Source organism: Colossoma macropomum, unplaced genomic scaffold (assembly GCF_904425465.1).
Source record: "Colossoma macropomum unplaced genomic scaffold, Colossoma_macropomum, whole genome shotgun sequence".
In the NCBI taxonomy this organism is placed as follows: domain Eukaryota; kingdom Metazoa; phylum Chordata; class Actinopteri; order Characiformes; family Serrasalmidae; genus Colossoma; species Colossoma macropomum.
The window spans coordinates 590616-609335 of record NW_023495275.1 but is presented as its reverse complement, the minus strand read 5'-3'; the positions used below and the strand labels follow the sequence as shown (position 1 = coordinate 609335).

The following is an 18720-nucleotide window of genomic DNA, read 5'->3' as shown; positions in this document are numbered from 1 at the left end:
TCTGCAGACACACCTCCAAAGTTCAGTCTTAGAAGCTGGTTGATCATTTTCTGAAGTAATCAAACACATTCAGTGGTGTTGAGGTCTGGACTCTGGGGTGGTCAGTCCATTGTTCAGCTTCTTTGTTTGATGTCCGTCTCCTTTTCTCAGTGAGGTTCTTCTTGACAGCTACACATCCTTTCAGACCCACAGCGCTGAGTCGTCTTCTCACAGTGGAAGGATGGACAGAAACACCTGTGGATGTTTTCAGATCTGAAGCAGCTTGATTTTCTCCTCTCTCTCAGAGATGAAAGCTTTAAGTGCTGTTTATCTGATGGGGGCAGTTTTGGGGTCGACCAGCTCTTCCAGGTGGTTGTCAGGAGGCCCATTTTTCTCTTATTCACTCATTTAATCACTTATTTTTTTCTTTAACTGCACTCTTTAAAAAGATGGTTCTTAAAGGGTTCTATAGTAAAGGCAGTGGTTCTGTAAAGAACCATCATAACTCAACGAATCATTTGCATGGCAAAATGATTTTTTTTTAAATGGTTCTATATATCACCAAAAAGGGTTCTTCTGTCGTTACAATAGCGGAACCCTTTTTGGTGTTATATAGAATAATTTTTTATATTGGTTCAATATAGAATTATACAACACATTCTCCATCAGTCTGAAGAACAGTTTCACCATGCAAAGAATCCTATAAGTATGCAAATGGTTCTTTGGGTGTTAATGGTTCTTTCCTGACATCATTAATGCAGTCATTCTGTTAGAACCTGGTGTTACAAAGCTTTATTTTTTTTTATAAAGGAGACTTAGAAGCTCCTATTTTCCACGTATTTTCGTATCTGATCTCAGCAATATCTCCTAAAAAGGAATAACTTGTAATTAATGGCTGTTTTGACTGAAAAGTAAATAAACTTATTTTTTATGTTTTATGATCATTAACTGAACAATAAATCTGCAGTTTAGGATTTAATCTGCACTTTGAACTGGCAAAATTAACTGAACCAACTCAAGACAAGACAAAACAAGGGAAGCTGTTCGGTTTTGAAATGTTTTCATGGAGCATCAGTGCTGCAGTTTAAAAAGGGTCTTACGTTGATGCGATTATGTCAGATTTTCTCACGTTCATAACTTTTCCAGGAAAAAACGACGATAATAGGTGAAAAACGGAGTAATGAGTCACGCAACCCGAGCTGGAAATGGGGCCTAATGTGGTTTGCTTCGATTCGGCCGTGTCAGCGGTCATGACTGGACGGGATGCAGCTTGTCGAAAGTCGCCTTTTTGCGTTTTCAGCCCAACTGGAGCTAAAATGGCCACATTAGACTGACGGATCTGGACAGAGGAAATCAAACAGAGGACTGAAACTTGAACTTATTGTCTCTGAACAAAGACTATTTGGGAAAAAATTAAAAAACGAAGAAAGAGAAGTCACGAAAATGGTCTCGGAACAGAGCTCCTAATCCGAGACACTTTGAGAATACAGCTCGGATCATTTTACAGTCAGCGGTTCTCAAGTAGGCCTGAATAGCGTCACTCCCGAACAAGTCTAAGAGCTGGTGACAATGGTGGGCTTGGTCAGTTTGACAGTAATAGCTTTGCACTGGCCACTGACTGGCCTAGCCTGGAAAAGGACGGCATGCCCACTCCAGGTAAGGGGAAAGGACCTGCCCTAGGTGGAGGAGTTTAAGTTTCTGGGGGTCTTGATCACGAGTGATGGGAAGAGGGATGGTGAGATCGGCCACCGGCTGGGACAGGCGGCAACAGTGATGTGGTCACTGTACCGGACTGTAGTGGTGAAGAAGGAGCTGAGCCATATGACAAAGCTCTCAGTTTACCGGTTGGTCTACATCCCAACCCTCACCTGTGGTCATGAGCTTTGGGTAATGACCGAACAAGGTCACGGATACAAGCAGCAGAAATCGCAGGGTGGCGTCACTCTACTGACAGGGTGAGGAGCTCAGTCATCCAGGGGGAGCTCAGAGTAGAGCTGCTACCCCTCCACATTGAGAGAAGCCAGTTGAGGTGGTTCAGGCAACTGATCAGGATGCCCCTGGAGTCCTCCTGGTGGGGGTTTACCAGGCACGGCCGACTGGGATGAGATCCCGGGGTTGTCCTAGGACCCTGCTGGAGGATTATATCTCCTAGTTGGCCTGGGAGCAGCTCAGGGTCCCCCGGAATGAGCTGGAGGAAGTTGTGGGGGACAAGGTCGTCTGGGATTCTCTGCTCTCCAAACTGCTACCGCGACCCCATCTGGACTAATTGGTCATTTAATTCACCACATATTTGCACAAACATCAACAACAAGACTGTGAATTTGTAAAAAGGATCAAGTTTGAAATGGAAAAAATTCGCAAACACAGACGGGTTTCCCGTCCACCAATTTTGTGCGAATTTTGAATATGTGCAAAAAAAAAGAATGAAAAAGGCCAAAATGCAATAAAACACCAAAATATCGCAAAAAGATGTTTACGCTACGACGAGGTGGGAAATTTAGAATATTGCTAAAGCTGAAATGCAAAAGGAAAAGGATTCTATGAGTAGATGTATTAAGCCACACGTGAGAAACGACTGGCTCTACAGACAGTCCGAGTTTCAAGTTTTCAAACGTTCAGTCCAAACCTAGTTTAAAAAATCGCTCTGCACAATGTGCTCCACAACTGTCTGATGTGTTTGCGTTCCCAGGTGCGAGGTGGACATCGCCGGGGTGCCACGGAGATTCCAGCCCTCATTAGTTGGGCCCGTGCTCGTCCTGCCCGGCATCTCTGAGCTACAAACAAGATGATTCTACTTAAAGCAAAACTCAAGCTACATCTCTCCATCTTACTCATTTTGATGCAGCCCCTCATCATAGTGTCAGGACCAAGGGCTGTCCCCTTCAACCCCAGGCCTCCAACATAATATTATGAATAAAAAAGAAATATTTTAATACCGGCTAAACACTTTCACTACAACTGTTTTAAGTTCTCAAAAGACGTGAAAAAGGAAAGAGTTTTCAGACACTGAGTTTGTGGAAGAGGGAAAAAGGTTTCTTCTTTAGTGGCACAGAGTCTCAAGAGACCCAACTGCACCAACAGTGTTCCAAACAACAGTTTATACCATTTATCTGGGGTAGTTTGATATCCCCCCACCTTACTTCTCAAATTTTGATATAAGCTCATTCTATAATAGGTGTATCTCTTCATCCATCAATTTGGCCATCGCACGTTGAGCTCACTCCTAAAAACTGGTTTCAACTACTGCAAACGCAGCCAAGTAGAGAATGTAGAGAAAGATACTTGAAGTGGCGTAATTAAGTCAGGGGTGTCAAACTGGGTTCCTTCCAGGTCACAGCTCTGCAGAGATTCCATCTGGATTCACTCACAAAAGGTCTTGCTAACTCGCTGAGGGTTTGATGTGAAGAAACGAGGGCTGAACGATTTGGAGAAGAGCGATTTTTCATGTTTGACATCATGCTCACATTAAGGCACTCGTGCAATATAATTTACTTGTGTGCAAAAGTTGGATGTTTGTTGAAATTAGTGAAAGTATGTTAACACATTGTCGACAGCAGTTTCTCAAACGCTGGGCCATGAACCATTGTGGAGGACCCTCTAGTGCCCATGTGTCAAACACAAGGCCCGAGGGCCAAGTCAGGGCCGTGGCACAATCCTATTCGGTCTGCAAAATAATTTTTATTTTCTATTCATATTAGTTCATTTCACTATGAGCTGGACTACAGTTCCCACCAGGCAATGCAACTGCAAATGGGCAGTTATAGAAAAGCTACTGTACATTGGGGACATTTACAGAGGTTTATCAGTGATCTTCAGCTAATGTAGTCGACTGATTCATATAAAACAGTTTGTTTTTATTTCAAAATATTTTTGAATTGTTCAAGTATTCAGTATCGATTTTTTGCCGTTGTAGTTTTGGCATATTTTGAATAAACAATGGCCAGTTGGGGTCATGGCAAAATGTTTAGTAAATATAAAGTAAAAACACAGCTGGCTCGCTGATTTGGATTTGTTGAGATTTTTTAATATGTGGTTATCTGGAGTTTGACACCCCCAGAAAAACTTTTCCAAAAGTGAAAAAAATGAACTCAATAATTGAGAGTCAAACATTGTCAAATTACAACCAATATAAATATCAATAGAGATGTGCACGTAAAACATCGGAGTAGGTGAATTAAACGTCATCAGTTTGAGACGACGCAGCCACAAGTGTTTGTGCTTGTTAGCTGGCTATTGATGAAGAACTTCCTCAGGGTGCTTTCACACCTGCCTTGTTTAGTGCAGATGAATTACACCTGTTTTGACATGCGAACCTTTCCCCTGTACTCAGGTCTGCAACCAACAGCTGAACCGGTCCAGCAGAACTGCAGGTCCAGACCCGCTTCCAAGCGAATTCTGGTTCCGTTCAAGCACTTTATGATGAAACAAGGGCATGAAATGATAGTGAAGACAGGTGTTTGATTTCAGCTCATGGATCGTGAAACATAAGCAACCTGAGTGAGTAAACTCAAAGGAATAAATAATAAAAAGCAGATATTAAAGTTTATCAATATTGCTTTGATTGTGATGATGTGAATCCAAAAGCCTGACTGTTTCAAATGAGGTGCAAAAAAACTCCTCAAAACCAGACACATCTCAAGACCCAACATCCTGCTCATGTCGGAAAGCCAGTGGAGTAATTTCAATAACAAAAAAAAATAAATAAATAATGCAATGGACCGCGACTCCAAACGCGAGGAATTTCTTCCAAACCTTTCTATCTTTTTCTTTTTTTTACCCATTTTTAACATCACTGAAAACATGTTTTTTACCCTGCAAATTTTGGTTTCTGTGAACCAAAATGGACTGAAAACCTGAAAACCTGATTCTCAGGTTTTCACTGTCAGCACTTAAAAGAAAAAGGAAACTGTATTTAAAATGTTGATTTTATTTCTCCTGTGCGCCGCTGTGCTTTCAGGATATTAACAAGTGAGCCCTGGAGTGGAAAAGGATCAGAACCCACTTCTTCACTTCCCTGCTCTGCCCATTTTACTGCTTCTTTGCTGAATTTAACATGTTGGGAAAAAATATAACATATAAAATGTTATATAAAAAATTCTTGCACATTTTATATTTTAAGTTTTATGCTTTCCAATAAGGTAAAACTCAGCAAATAAATACAAATTGCACTAAAATTTGCAGAATCCTTGTAGAGGATTTACTAACATATCGTCGCTTAGAAAATCAACAAAATGTGAAATCTGACCAGCATATATATATGTTGGAAGAAAACCTTGTATCTCCATTTTTCAGTTTCTAACATAAGTTGAAAATGCCTGTTGCCCCTTACATTGTGTGTAAATTTCATGGTGAATGGACCAAAAGAAACGGCCCAAAATGCCTTGGAAAAAAGTCTGGTTCCATTGACTTACATTAAAAGTAAAGTATGTTTTTTCCTTTTCCTGTAAAGTTACAGGTACAGTACAACATCATACGTATCTGAATTCTCATATCTTCCCTGCCCACCGCTGGATGGACCCCCACTAAAGGTCGTTATACAGTGGCCTGCACTGCGGCTCCAGTTTGGCTTCGAGCACTGCGTCCGGCTCACAAACCCAGGGGTCCTCGGTCAGCCACTGCCACTTCAGCAGCTGCTCCCTCAAGCCCTCTAGTATGGCACCGTAAGCGGGGTCCAGGGCCAAGTTCTTCTCCTCCATGGGGTCAGAGAGGGTGTCGAACAGCTCCCAGCGCTCCCTGTAGTAGTACTCCCTGAGGGTCTTGAACCAGCCGGTGGGCCGTCGTGCCTGGGTGCGGTTCAGCAGGTCCTGGAAAGTGGGTGAGACGTAGAGGTCCTGGTCGATGGGGAAAGGCATGCGGTAGTGAAGGTTGTGGAGCAGCCGATAGCGGCCCTGGTGGACCGAACGCATGGGGTAGTACATAGTGGCCTCGTGGAGGTTCTGGCTGGAGAAGGCCGTGTTCCAGGACGGCTCCGAGGACAGTGCGGGGAGCAGGGAGCGTCCAGTGAGCTGCACCAGGGATCGTCTGCTCAGGCTGTAGGAGGGGTACGGCACCGAGAACCAGTCCAGGATGGTGGGAGTGATGTCTGGAATGGAGAAAGAAACAGCAATGAGGCATCATCCTTCATGCGTGTGGATAAGGCCTAAGACTGATATGTAAATAAGCTCTTTTCTGATTGGTTACATTGGGTTTGAAACATGTTTACACACTACATTAGTTGTTAAGTAATCTCTGACACTGTACGACACACTGTCATCTATAAACATGGACTAAAATATCACAGACAAAAAGAATAGCAGCAGTCTTAAAGGGGAACTCCACCTATTTTTCTAAATTTCTGCATGACTAAATGTTTAAGATGTAAACAGAGACGTTCAGAGTGGTTTGGTGTGAAACGCTCTGTTCTAGAGAAACTTACAGAGTCAGGGCTGTTCACAGTGGTGGTGATAGGAACCAGACGTCCACCTCTAAAAGCTCCCTCACAGAAAGATATTACATAAATTAGTTATGAATTCACTGCCTGATGACTGAGAAACTGTTTTATAATGGCTTTGGCCTAAAATGTATTTTTAAGATCAGGCAAAATAGTTTTTCACTCATCAACATTCCATATCAACTCAGAAGACACGTGTAGGTTCACTGGTGGTTCTGGATGGTAAATAAAATGTCTATATTTGTGTTGTAGTCATGGCGACCCCTGGTTCCTATCAGCACCACTGTAAAGAAATCTGAACCATTTCACACCAAACCACTCTGAATGACTAGGTTTAAACTATGTTTATCACTCAAATCATTGTACAAATTTTGAAAAATCGGTGGGATTCCCCTTGGACAAGTGTGTGATGATTTAGGCATACAGTTTGCATGATGCTGATTTTTTGCTGAACTGTTCTGTTCACAGACTCCTGGATACTGAATGCATGATTGCTTCAGTACGACTCTGGCCACTCAAACTAAGCAACTGGCACCACCTTGTGGTCAGATATAGTAGCAAAACATGACATTCTTTGTCATGAACTATTTTCTTTATTGTTTGAAAACTATAAATGTTATTGGATGCAAAGGTTACATATAAAAGGGAAACAGCGCGCAGAAATTATGCTTTTCCTACTGTAACTCCATAATTACATGACTTAAATATTCCCTGCAGAGTAGTTGGCGAATAATTTACAGGGGTGTGTAGTGCAGTCTAAAGCTAGTCTGCAGTAAACCTGTCGTTACTCTGGTAAAATAATGACTGCAGAGCAAATAAAAGCAGCTTTCCAACACAAAAGTACAAAAGTAGCAGCTCTAAAACTACAACCCCACAAAAGCTGTGTAAAATGTAAATAAATGTAAATAAAAACAGAATGCAATGATTTGCAAATCTTATAGACCCATATTTTGTTCACAACAGAACACAGAACACATATCAGATGTTGAAAGTGAGACATTTTACCATTTCATGAAAAATATTAACTCATTCAGAACTTGATGGCATCAACGCATCTCAAAAAGGTTGGGACAGGGGCAACAAAAGGCTGGAGAAGTAAGTGGTACTAATAAAAAAACAGCTGGAGGATTAATTTGCAACTAACTCACATAACTGGGTATAAAAGGAGCATTTTAGAGAGGCAGAGTCTCTCAGAAACAGAGACGGGCAGAGGTTCACCAATCTGCGAAAAACTGCATCTAAAAATTGTGGAAGAATTTCAGAAAAATGTTCCTCAACGTAAAATTGTGAAGACTTTGGAAATCCCACCATCTACAGTACAGAATATCATCAAAAGATTCAGAGAATCTGGAGGAATCCCTGTATGCAAGTGACAAGGCCAAAGGTCAATATCGAATGCTCGTGATCTTCGGGTCCTCGGGCGGCACTGCATTAAAAACAGGCCCGATTCTGTACTGGAAATCACTGCATGGGTTCAGGAACACTTCCAGAAAACATTGTCTGTGAACACAGTTTGCCGTGCAATCCACAAATGCAAGTTAAAGCTGTATCATACAAAGAAGAAGCCATATGTCAACATGATCCAGAAACGCCGCCGTCTTCTCTGGGCCAAAGCTCATTTAAAATGGACTGAGGCAAAATTGAAAACTGTTTTGTGGGTCAGATGAATCAAAATTTGAAATTCTTTTTGGAAACCACGGACACCGTGTCCTGTGGACTCAAGAGGAAAGGGACCATCCAGCTTGTTATCAGTTCAAAAGCCTGCGTCTCTGATGGTCTGGGGCTGCATTAGTGCCTATGGTGTGGGCAGCTTACACATCTGGACAGGCACTCTCAGTGCTAAACAGTATATAGAGGTTTTAGAACAACATATGCTCCCATCCAGACAGCGTCTCTTTCAGGGAAGGCTTTGCATATTTCAGCAAGACAATGCTAAACCACAAACTGCATCATCACAACAGCATTGCTTCACAGAAGAAGAGTCCAGGTGCTGAACTGACCTGCCTGCAGTCCAGACCTTTCACCAATAGAAAACATTTGCTGCATCATGAAACGAAAAATCCAGCAAAGAAGACCCAGGAGCTGCTGAGCAGGTAGAATCCCACATCAGACAAGAATGGGACAACATTCCTCTCCCAAAACTCAGCAACTGGCCTCCTCACTTCCCAGACGTTCACAGACTGTTGCTAACAGAAGAGGGGATGCTACACAATGGTAGACACGGCCCTGTCCCAACTTTTTTGGGATGCGTTGCTGCCATCAAGTTCTAAATGAGTTAATGTTTTTCACGAAATGGTAAAATGTCTCACTTTCAACATCTGATATGTGTTCTATGTTCTATTGTGAATAAAATATGGGTCTATGAGATTTACAAATCATTGCATTCTGTTTATTTACATTCTACACAGCGTCCAAACTTTTTTGGAATAGGGGTTGTACTTAAAGGCCCACATCATGGTAAACTGAAATAAAGGAGTCTCAGAAAAGTCATGTGTGAACATTATTAAAGATCCCATAACTTAAATTTTTCTCAAATCTTTTTTTTTTTTTACCTAAAGTTCCCTCCCACAATGTTTGTGTAGTTTTATATACTAAAAACAGTCATCATTCATTTTTCCTGATCATTTTCCCACCTCTTCCAATGGTACATTTTGGAACAATGTTAACATTCTACATCCAACACTTTCCTCTTGAAAAAGTGAGGAATAGTCATTTTTTCCTAATATGGGCCCTTTAAAGTTTAAAAATCATACTGGTCATTCTCTGTACAGTCCATCTATGGACACTACGCTGCAAACACAGCCTGTTTTGAATTCATTGTTTCTATGATGTCACAAACACCAACACATTTACATATATCCACCAATCAGCCTACAGCAGTTTAGCTCCACCCACTCCCGCTGAAGTTATAAGCAGTGTTTCGGCCTGAGCTGCTTTTTGAACGTACAGTACAGAACAGAGCTCATTCACATTACATCAGACTGAATCTTACAATAACAAAAACAGCCAACAACAAACACAAATTCTCAGTTCTTACGCTGATGCTATATATAGTATATACATTATATGGACAAAAGTATTGGGACACCTGCACATTACACCTACAGGATCTTTTATGAATCCCATTCTAAATCCATAGACATTAATGTGGAGTTGGTCTCCCTTTACAGCTCTAACAGCTTCCACTCTTCTGGGAAGCTTTCTACAAGATTTTGGCATGTGTCTGTGGGAATTCATGCCCATTCATCCAGAAGAGTATTTGTGAGGTCAGACACTGATGTTGGACGAGAGGGACCAAACTCACCCAGCCATGACTTTATGGACCTGTCTTTGTGCACTGAGGCTCAGTCATGCTGGAACAGGAAAGGTTTTTCCCCAAACAGTTCCCACAAAGTTGGAAGCATATAAATGTCCAGAATGTCTTGGCGCTGAAGCATTAAGATTCCCTTCACTGGAACTAAGGGTTCTAGATCAACCCCTGAAAAACAGCCCCATATCATCATCCCTCCTCCACCAAACTTTACAGCTGGCACAGTGCAGTCAGGCAGGTAATGTTCTCCTGGCATTCGCCAAACCCAGACTCGTCCATCAGACTGACAGATAGAGAAGCTGATTCATCACTCCACAGAATACGTTTCCACTGCTCCAGAGTCCAGTGGCGGCGCTTTACACCACTCCATTTGGCATTGTGCATGGTTTTGTAAGACTTGTTGCAATGGTGGTGTCCTATTACAGTCCCACGCTCGAATTCAGTGAGTCATTCTTTCACTAATGTGTGTAAAGGCAGGCTGCGTGGCTAGATGCTTGATTTTATACATCTGTGGCAATGAGACCGAATGAAACACCTGAATTCAATGATTAACGGGTGTGTCCCAATATTTTTGTCCATATACTGTGTGTGTGTATAAATACATAAATACATATATATATATATATATATACACACACACACACACACACACACATATACATATATATATATATATATATATATATACATACTGTCAGTTTAAACTGAATAATGACTCTGAAGATTAATAACAATAAGCTTCCAGTTTATAAATACCAAAAACCTAAAAAAGTTGACCCTGTGGTTTGTGTCCCATGACAAAAGTCACACGCTTTAATCAGAACCATGTTAGCTATTTTTGCAGTGTCACACTGCTGTGGTTTGGCTGTTTGTGTGAATGTGCTGTACCTCATCCAGAGGGCTGATGTTGGCCTGGCTGGGCTGCTTATTATAACATATGGATATCTGAGCTCCTCATAGTATTAGTTTAACTAATGTGGTACATAAATAAGACGTGTGGTTTTTTAAAAAAATTAACGGTGCACTGTTTAGAAATATATGTAGTACTATTTTGTAATGTTTAAATAAGTCTGACTGTGTGTACACAGAACTGCAGAGAATGTTGGGGCACTAGCAGCTGATATTGCGTCTCATGCAAAACTAAACAGATACATCACAGTAGGGCTGTATATGGAGCTATAAATGGAAACAATGATGAACATGTTCAGTGTATGTTGTGCAACACCATGTCATTGTTCTGTAGGTCAGCCGGTAGTGTATTACATCACACATGCCTAAAATTTTACATTTACATTTACATCATTTAGCAGACGCTCTTATCCAGAGCGACTTACAAAAAGTGCTTTGTCTATCCAGAGAAAGTATCTTCGCTAAATCACTAAATCGCTAAATACCATGATAAATCACTAAATCAGGCTAAAATTCATAGATAAATCATTAAGTTGGCCTAAATCACAAAGATAAATCACTAAAACAACCTAAAAGACAACAATAAATCACTAAATTAGGCTAAAACGCAAAAATAAATCACTAAACTTGCATAAAAAACAAGAATAATTCACTAAATTACCCGAAACACAAGAGTAGATCACTATATCAGGCCAAAAGACGACAATAATTTACTACACCAGTTTAAAAGACGACAATAAATCACTAAATTCGGCTAAAACACAAAAATAAATCACTATATCAGGCTAAAACACAAAAATAAATCACTAAACCTGCATAAAAGACAACAATAATTCACTAAATTACCCGAAACACAAGAGTAGATCACTATATCAGGCTAAAAGACGACAATAATTTACTACACCAGTTTAAAAGATGACAATAAATCACTAAATTCGGCTAAAACACAAAAGTAAATCACTATATCAGGCTAAAACACAAAAATAAATCACTATATCAGGCTAAAACACAAAAATAAATCACTAAACAAACCTAAAAAAAACAACAATTCACTAAACCAGCCTAAAAGACAACAATAAATCACTAAACAAACCTAAAAAAACAATAAATCACTAAACCAGGCTTAAAAAAAAAAACAAAAAAAAAACAATAAATCACTACATTAAGCTAAAACACAAGAATGAATCACTCTATTGGCCTAAAATACAAAGATAACTCACTAAATTAACCATATAATCAGGTAAGGAACCCCTTATGCTAGAAATACACATGCAAATGCCAGGGCTTTGTTTAGTTTTTTAATTATAACACTATATAATATCTTTTCTTTTGGAGATTTGGATACTATCTGTACGTGGATATTAAAATAGTAAAAACGTTGAAATGTCCATCCCTGCTGGCTGCTGTATGTCTGCGTGTGTCTCACCCAGCAGGCTGACGTAGGCCTGGCTGCTCTGCCCCCAGCGCTGCCTGTGTTCAGGTGAGGACACCAGCATGGGCTCAGCCACGCCGGAGCCGTACAGGTTGGTGCGTCCGTTAGGAAAAGGAACTCCGTTATCAGAGCTGTAGATCACCAGCGTGTCGTTCTCAAAGCCTGCGTCCCTCAGCTCCTGCAGCACCAGACCGACACCTGGAGCAGGAGGAGAAAAACAGACTCAGACTGGAAAGAGGAAGTTGGCTTGACTAAGTCAGCGAATAACGCTTAAAACGTTAAAGCAGTTAAAAACACTGCTGACTGTTTTGATATTTTAGAAGGTTTATACAGTAATATAATGTTACTGCTATGGTATCTGAGCTGGTTGCTAAGATGTTGATAGGCTGTTGCTATGGTATCCCAGGTGGTTGCTAAGATGTTGCTAGGCTGTTGTTATGTCATCTTAGGGGGATGTCAAGGTGTTGCTAGGCTGTTGCTATGTCATCCCAGGTGGATGCTAAGGTGTTGCTTAGGTATTGCTATGGGTATTGCTATGGTATCCCAGGTGGTGGCTAAGGTGTTGCTAGGCTGTTGCTATGTCATCCCAGGTGGATGTTCAAGTGTTGATCAGCTCTTGCCATGGTATCTGAGGTGGTTGCTAAGCTGTTGCTATGTCATCCCAGGTGGTTGTTAAGGTGTTCCTAAGTTGCTGTTGTGTCATCCCATGTGGTTTTTAAGTGGTTGCTAGGCTGTTGTTATGTCATCCCAGGTAGTGGCTAAGGTGTTGTTAGGCTGTTGTTATGTCATCCCAGGTGGTAACTAAGGTGATGCTAAGCTGTTGTCAAATTGGCCAAAAAAACCACACTATATCCTGCACAGTTCCACGGTTCTAGAAACTGAACCTTGAAATTGTCATATTTAAGTTTCCTGTACAGAACATATTTTGCATTGGACTGAATGGGATTTTTACTACAGCTCTGTAATGCATTTGTGGGCGGAGCCTGCATGATTTCCTACCTAACTCTTCTTCCCAAAGCCTCACCTTGGTCCAGTCTGCTGACAGTGGTGTACTGGGCTGCTATATCTGCTCTGGAGGTCGGAGTGTCGGGGACAAAGTATGGCACCTGAGTCAACAACCAAACATCTGAGGATAAAACTTCACCAAACGTCACATCAACTTCACAAAACACATACAATCAGACTGACACCATGATCATAAAACACATCCTACATCATAACTCATTCAGTGTCTCCAGTTTCAGTATTATTTATCCATGCAGCCCTGTTCTTACAATTTAATTATTTCTTACTCATAGCTCTAAACTTTCAATCCATACCTTATTTATGTTTGTATGGAGGAGATATTTAATTATGATTTGAGTCTGATGATGGTAGACACCAGTTGCATTACTTGGGTGCCTCATTTCTACCATGTTTTTGTCCTTTTTGGTCACCAAAATAAACAGAATCAAGTCAGATATACAGACTCCGACTTCTAAGAATGGACATTTTTTATGTAACTGTGAAGTGATGTAATTTTGTAATTACATACCAATAATTTTGTAATGTAAACTGAATGTATAGCAAAAACAGCAGATTATACACTGATCAGGCATAACATTATGATCCTTGTTTCTACGCTCACTGTCAATTTTATCTGCTCCACTTACTGTATAGGTGCACTTTCTACAGTTACAGACTGTAGTCCATCTGTTTCTCTGCATACTTTGTTAGCCCCCTTTTACCCTGTTCTTCAGTGGTCAGGACCCCCATGGACCCTCACAGAGCAGGTACTATTTGTGTGGTGGGTCATTCTCAGCACTGCAGTAACACTGACATGGTGGTGGTGTGTTAGTGTGTGTTGTGCTGGTCTGAGTGGATCAGACACAGCAGTGCTGCTGGAGTTTTTAAACACCTCAGTGTCACTGCTGGACTGAGAATAGTCCACCAACCAAAAATATCCAGCCAACAGCGTCCTGTGACCACTGATGAAGGACTAGAGGATGACCAACACAAACTGTGCAGCAGCAGATGAGCTATCGTCTCTGACTTTACATCTACAAGGTGGACTGAGAAGGTAAGAGTGTCTAATAGAGTGGACAGTGAGTGGACACAGTGTTTAAAAACTCCAGCAGCACTGCTGTGTCTGATCCACTCAGACCAGCACAACATAGACCAACACACTACTGCTAAGTCAGTATCACTGCAGTGCTGAGAATGATCCACCACCCAAATAGTACCTGCTCTGTGAGGGTCCATGGGGGTCCTGACCACTGAAGAACAGGGTAAAAGGGGGCTAACAAAGTATCAGAGAAACAGATGGACTACAGTCTGTAACTGTAGAACTACAAAGTGCACCTATATAGTAAGTGGAGCTGATAAAATGGACAATGAGCGTAGAAACAAGGAGGCGGTCAGAATGTTATGCCTGATCAGTGTAGACGAGCCTAATAAATATTCGTATTTTAGTCGTATGTAATAATGATAAGTGGTACCAAATAGGTGTGAGTCAGTCAGTATGACAGGTATAGATGCTTGTTGTTGCATAATTAGGGCTGAGCAATTGAAATTCGGTACTCACCTTCACCTGGTCCGGCGTGTAGTACTGCGGCTTCCAGTCTGGAATTCTTCCCATTCCGCTCTCGCCATTCCCGAATTTCTCACAGAACGCTCCGTACTGGGGCTGCGAGTGGCCGCAGCGGTGCGGGTCGTGGAAGGCCACGTACAGGAAGAACGGCTGCGCCTCTCCTCCGTCCCTCTCCGCCTCCTTCTGTCCTTTCAGAAACTTCCGGACGAGGAGTTTGATCCGGGTGATGTTGCGGCCCACCTGCAGAACGGAGCTGTTCTCCTCCGTGTAGGCGAAGTCAAAAGGGTAAACGGGGCCGGGACCTACGTGCTTCTTCCCAATGATTCCTGCCAGAACAAGAGAGAATCACATTATCTCAACACATATTGTTCACTCTACGGTTTTCCAGCTGTTTAAACTTTCCTTTTCCCTCCCACATTTTCCATTTTAAAAATGCTCCCAGTTCTAGCAGCTCTGCTCGTGCTAACGTTAGGTAGCATGCAGTGTTCAGATTTAAGAGACTAAGATTTGGAGAACTTATGAGCCACTGGCCAACGATAAAATTATCAAAAAAAATCTAAATCAAACATATCAAATTCCATCTCAGATTATGGTGCTGCCGGAAGTCTACAGTAAATACAGTACTGATCAGTTTGAATGTACAGTTTATATACACTACATATCAGTTTTTATACAGCATATACAAGTTTACATGCACTATCTATTCATTTATATACACTACATATGAGTTTATGGACTGTATATTTGGGGATATATAGCACAGCCTTAAGTCTACAGTTTATATACAGTATACATCAGTTTATATACTGTACATATGGGAACATGGCGCTGCCTGAAATCCTCAGTTTATATACAGTATATACAGGTATCTCGCACTGCCTGAGGTCTACAGTACATATTCAGTATATATGCTGTATATACGGGAATATAGCACTGCCTGAAGTCTACAGTATTCATAATTTTATATACAGCAAATCAGTTTATATACTGTATATACAGGGATATGGCACTGTCATATACACATCATATCAGATTATATACGGTAAATCAGTTTATATACCATATGTATGGGAAAATAGCACAGCCTGAAGTCTGCAGTTTACATACACTATATAGAGACTATATACAGGATTTTTTTTATACATCAAATCAGTTTATATACCAGATATATACAGGGATGTGGCACTGCCTGAAATCTACAGTATTTATAATTTTATATAGCATAAACCAGTTTATATACTGTATATATACAGGGATGTGGCACTGCCTAAAATCTGCAGTATTTATAATTTAATATACACTAAATCAGTTTATATACCGTATATATACAGGGATGTGGCACTGCCTGAAATCTACAGTATTTATAATTTAATATACACTAAATCAGTTTATATACCGTATATATACAGGGATGTGGCACTGCCTGAAATCTGCAGTATTTATGATTTTATATAGCATAAATCAGTTTATATACCGTATATATACAGGGATGTGGCACTGCCTAAAATCTGCAGTATTTATGATTTTATATAAAATATATCGGTGTATAAACTGTATATTTCAACATATAGCACTACCTGAAATCTACAGTATTTCTAATTTTATATACACTAAATCAGTTTATATGTTGTACATATACAGGGTTATTGGACTGCCTGAAATCTACAGTATTTAATCTACAACATTTATAATTTTATATGCAATAAATCAGTTTATATACTGTATATATAGGCATATGTCACTGCCTGGCATCTACAGTTTAAATATATATGATATCTGATTATATACAGTATCAGATTATATACACTATGTATAAATATGGGGATATAGCTGTCTTATAGACACCTTCTTTCAAATTCTATTGATGGTCTGATGTGTTGCCAGTAGAAACCCCCTTAAACCTTCGGAGACTTGGGATGCTTATACCAAAGGTAAGCTCTACTGGACATCACTGTCTTGAGGTTCAGCAGGTCCAGTCACTCACCGGTGCGGATGTTGGCCTGTTCCAGCAGCAGAGGGAGACTGCGCACCCCGTCAAACGAGTTAAAGTGGTGCACCCCCTGATGAAGGCCATACATGCCGTTCTGGTGCTGTGGATCATACAAGTAGAGCCGAGAGGAAACACGCTCACCAACTGACTTTGGCCAATAACTATTACTGATATGTCATGAAAGGGGGTTTATTAACTCACCTGCGGTAAGCCGGTCAGGATGGTGGAGCGGCTGGGCGAGCAGCTACTCACGGATGCAAAGGCGTTCTGAAAGATGACACTGCGCTGGGCCAGAGCTTTCAGGTGCGGAGTTCGCACCACCGTGTTGTTGTAGACCTCCGTCTCAAAACCGGCATCGTCAGCTACAGAAAAACCCCGTCATTTTATTAGAACAGATCATTACAGTCCTAGCCAGATACCTTAAAGGGGCTATAATACCTGTAATATGTTATTTGCTGTCTTATGGTGCACTAGAATACTGCATAACAAGTAATATATTAAAGTAATTACAGCAAATACATCATATAACCATTGGGAATCTCTGTGGTGCCAACCGATCCTGACTGCTAGCCTAGCCAGTGGACTTTTAGCTGATAAACACAGCCGAGCTGGCACCAGCTAACTCTTACCTCAGTCGTTGAATACAATTGTAAAGAAAACAGCGATTCTGTCTTCATTCAGCAAAGAAACTACACATTTTTACGCTTCAGCCAGAGAAAAGAAGCCAAAAACTGAGGTAAAATATCTAGACAGTTAGCTATGTTGCTAACTGTATCTTTTAGCTCGCTGTGCTAATCATCTAACCAATCATTTCTGTTATGTGAGTGATTCATTCTCTTCATTGTAATGATGATTTGAAGGCACTTTCTACAGGGATAGGGCTGAAATAAGATATTAGATTACTGCATAACATGACAAATAATATATTAATTATAGCAAATACATCATATAACCAATGGGAATCTCTGTGGTGCCAATCAATCCTGACCGCTAGCCTTGCCACTTGACTTTTATCTCAAAAACACAGAACAGAATTGTTCACAATGGTGCTGATAGGAACCAGACGTCCACCTGTAAAAGCCCCCTCACAGAAAGTTACTACATGAAATGGTAAAATGTATGCTGTCTGACGTCTGATAGTGATAGTTTTGTGATGAAGTTTTGGCTTAAAATGTATTTTAATCTATTTATTTTAATCTATCCGTAGTGGAGGGGTACATGCAGGGCTTTGTGAGGCAAAACAGTCCCTAAGGAAAACTTATTTTTCCAGATTTTCCACTATTTTACCATCATCAACATTCCACATAAAAACTCAGAAGACACATGCAGGTAGGTTCACTGGTGGGTTTGGAGAGTAAATAAAATGGCTGTTTGAGAGACATGGCGAACCCTGGTCCCTATCACCATCTATACTAGGACTGAACTATTCAGAAAAGTTCAAATATTGGTGGAATTCCCCTTTAAGCCCAAAGTGAAGGTGCTATATGACGTTACTATTAAACAGTCCTTATTGTGAGCTTAAGAAACAATGAATTAGCATTTGATTAACATGATCAAATACACAAATCTCACGAGGCAACAGTTTAATCTGATTCTTACTCATTTTATCTGACTAATCTGCTCTATAATGATCTGTGTGAGTTACCAATGATGAGGAGCACATTTCTCTTGCTTTCCACCAGAACACCACAGCAGCACACAAGGAACAAGACAATCCTGCCAAGTGAAAACTGCATCTTAATTCCTAATGTTTGCAACTCTTTCAGCCTTTAAACGTCTCCCGTCGTCGTGTTTTTCCTCATTGCCTTTATATACGTTATATTTCGCTCTGAAACGTTCATAAACACAAACTAAACAGACGCAAACTTCCCCACTGGTAAAAACGGCTACATCCCAAATAACTCCCTGCTCCCTACATAGTGCACTACGTTGTAGAACTACGGCTTCTACCCCCAAATAGTGCACTAACTGTTAAAAACTTAGTCGTAAAAGTCTCAAATGGCGTTATAATAAAGATATAACGGACTACTTCGGTGTGAAACGTTAATGTTAACACCTTACCTAGTTCACTACATAGGTAGTGAGTGACTATTCGGGACAC

The 18720-nt window shown here is 40.7% G+C and overlaps 1 protein-coding gene across 1 annotated transcript; it reads right to left on the bottom strand.

The window, feature by feature from the left end:
* Window positions 1–3634: 3634 nt before the first annotated feature.
* sgsh (N-sulfoglucosamine sulfohydrolase (sulfamidase)) lies at window positions 3635–18514 on the bottom strand. The gene is made up of 7 exons (XM_036561822.1): window positions 18265–18514; window positions 16821–16981; window positions 16614–16719; window positions 14624–14955; window positions 13085–13166; window positions 12055–12258; window positions 3635–6061 (listed from the first exon to the last, which is right to left on the bottom strand). The coding sequence occupies exons 1-7, from the start codon at window positions 18353–18355 to the stop codon at window positions 5502–5504; spliced, it is 1536 nt and encodes a 511-aa protein (XP_036417715.1). The 5' UTR covers window positions 18356–18514; the 3' UTR covers window positions 3635–5501.
* Window positions 18515–18720: the final 206 nt, after the last annotated feature.

Excerpts from the sequence above, each read along its gene's own strand:
- sgsh (XM_036561822.1), bottom strand. The coding sequence starts at position 18,355 with ATGCAGTTTTCACTTGGCAGGATTGTCTTGTTCCTTGTGTGCTGCTGT. Across the intron at positions 16,982-18,264 it reads AAATGTGCTCCTCATCATTG|CTGACGATGCCGGTTTTGAG; the intron begins GTAACTCACACA and ends GTTTTTCTGTAG. Across the intron at positions 12,259-13,084 it reads TGTCAGCAGACTGGACCAAG|GTGTCGGTCTGGTGCTGCAG; the intron begins GTGAGGCTTTGG and ends CTCCTGCTCCAG.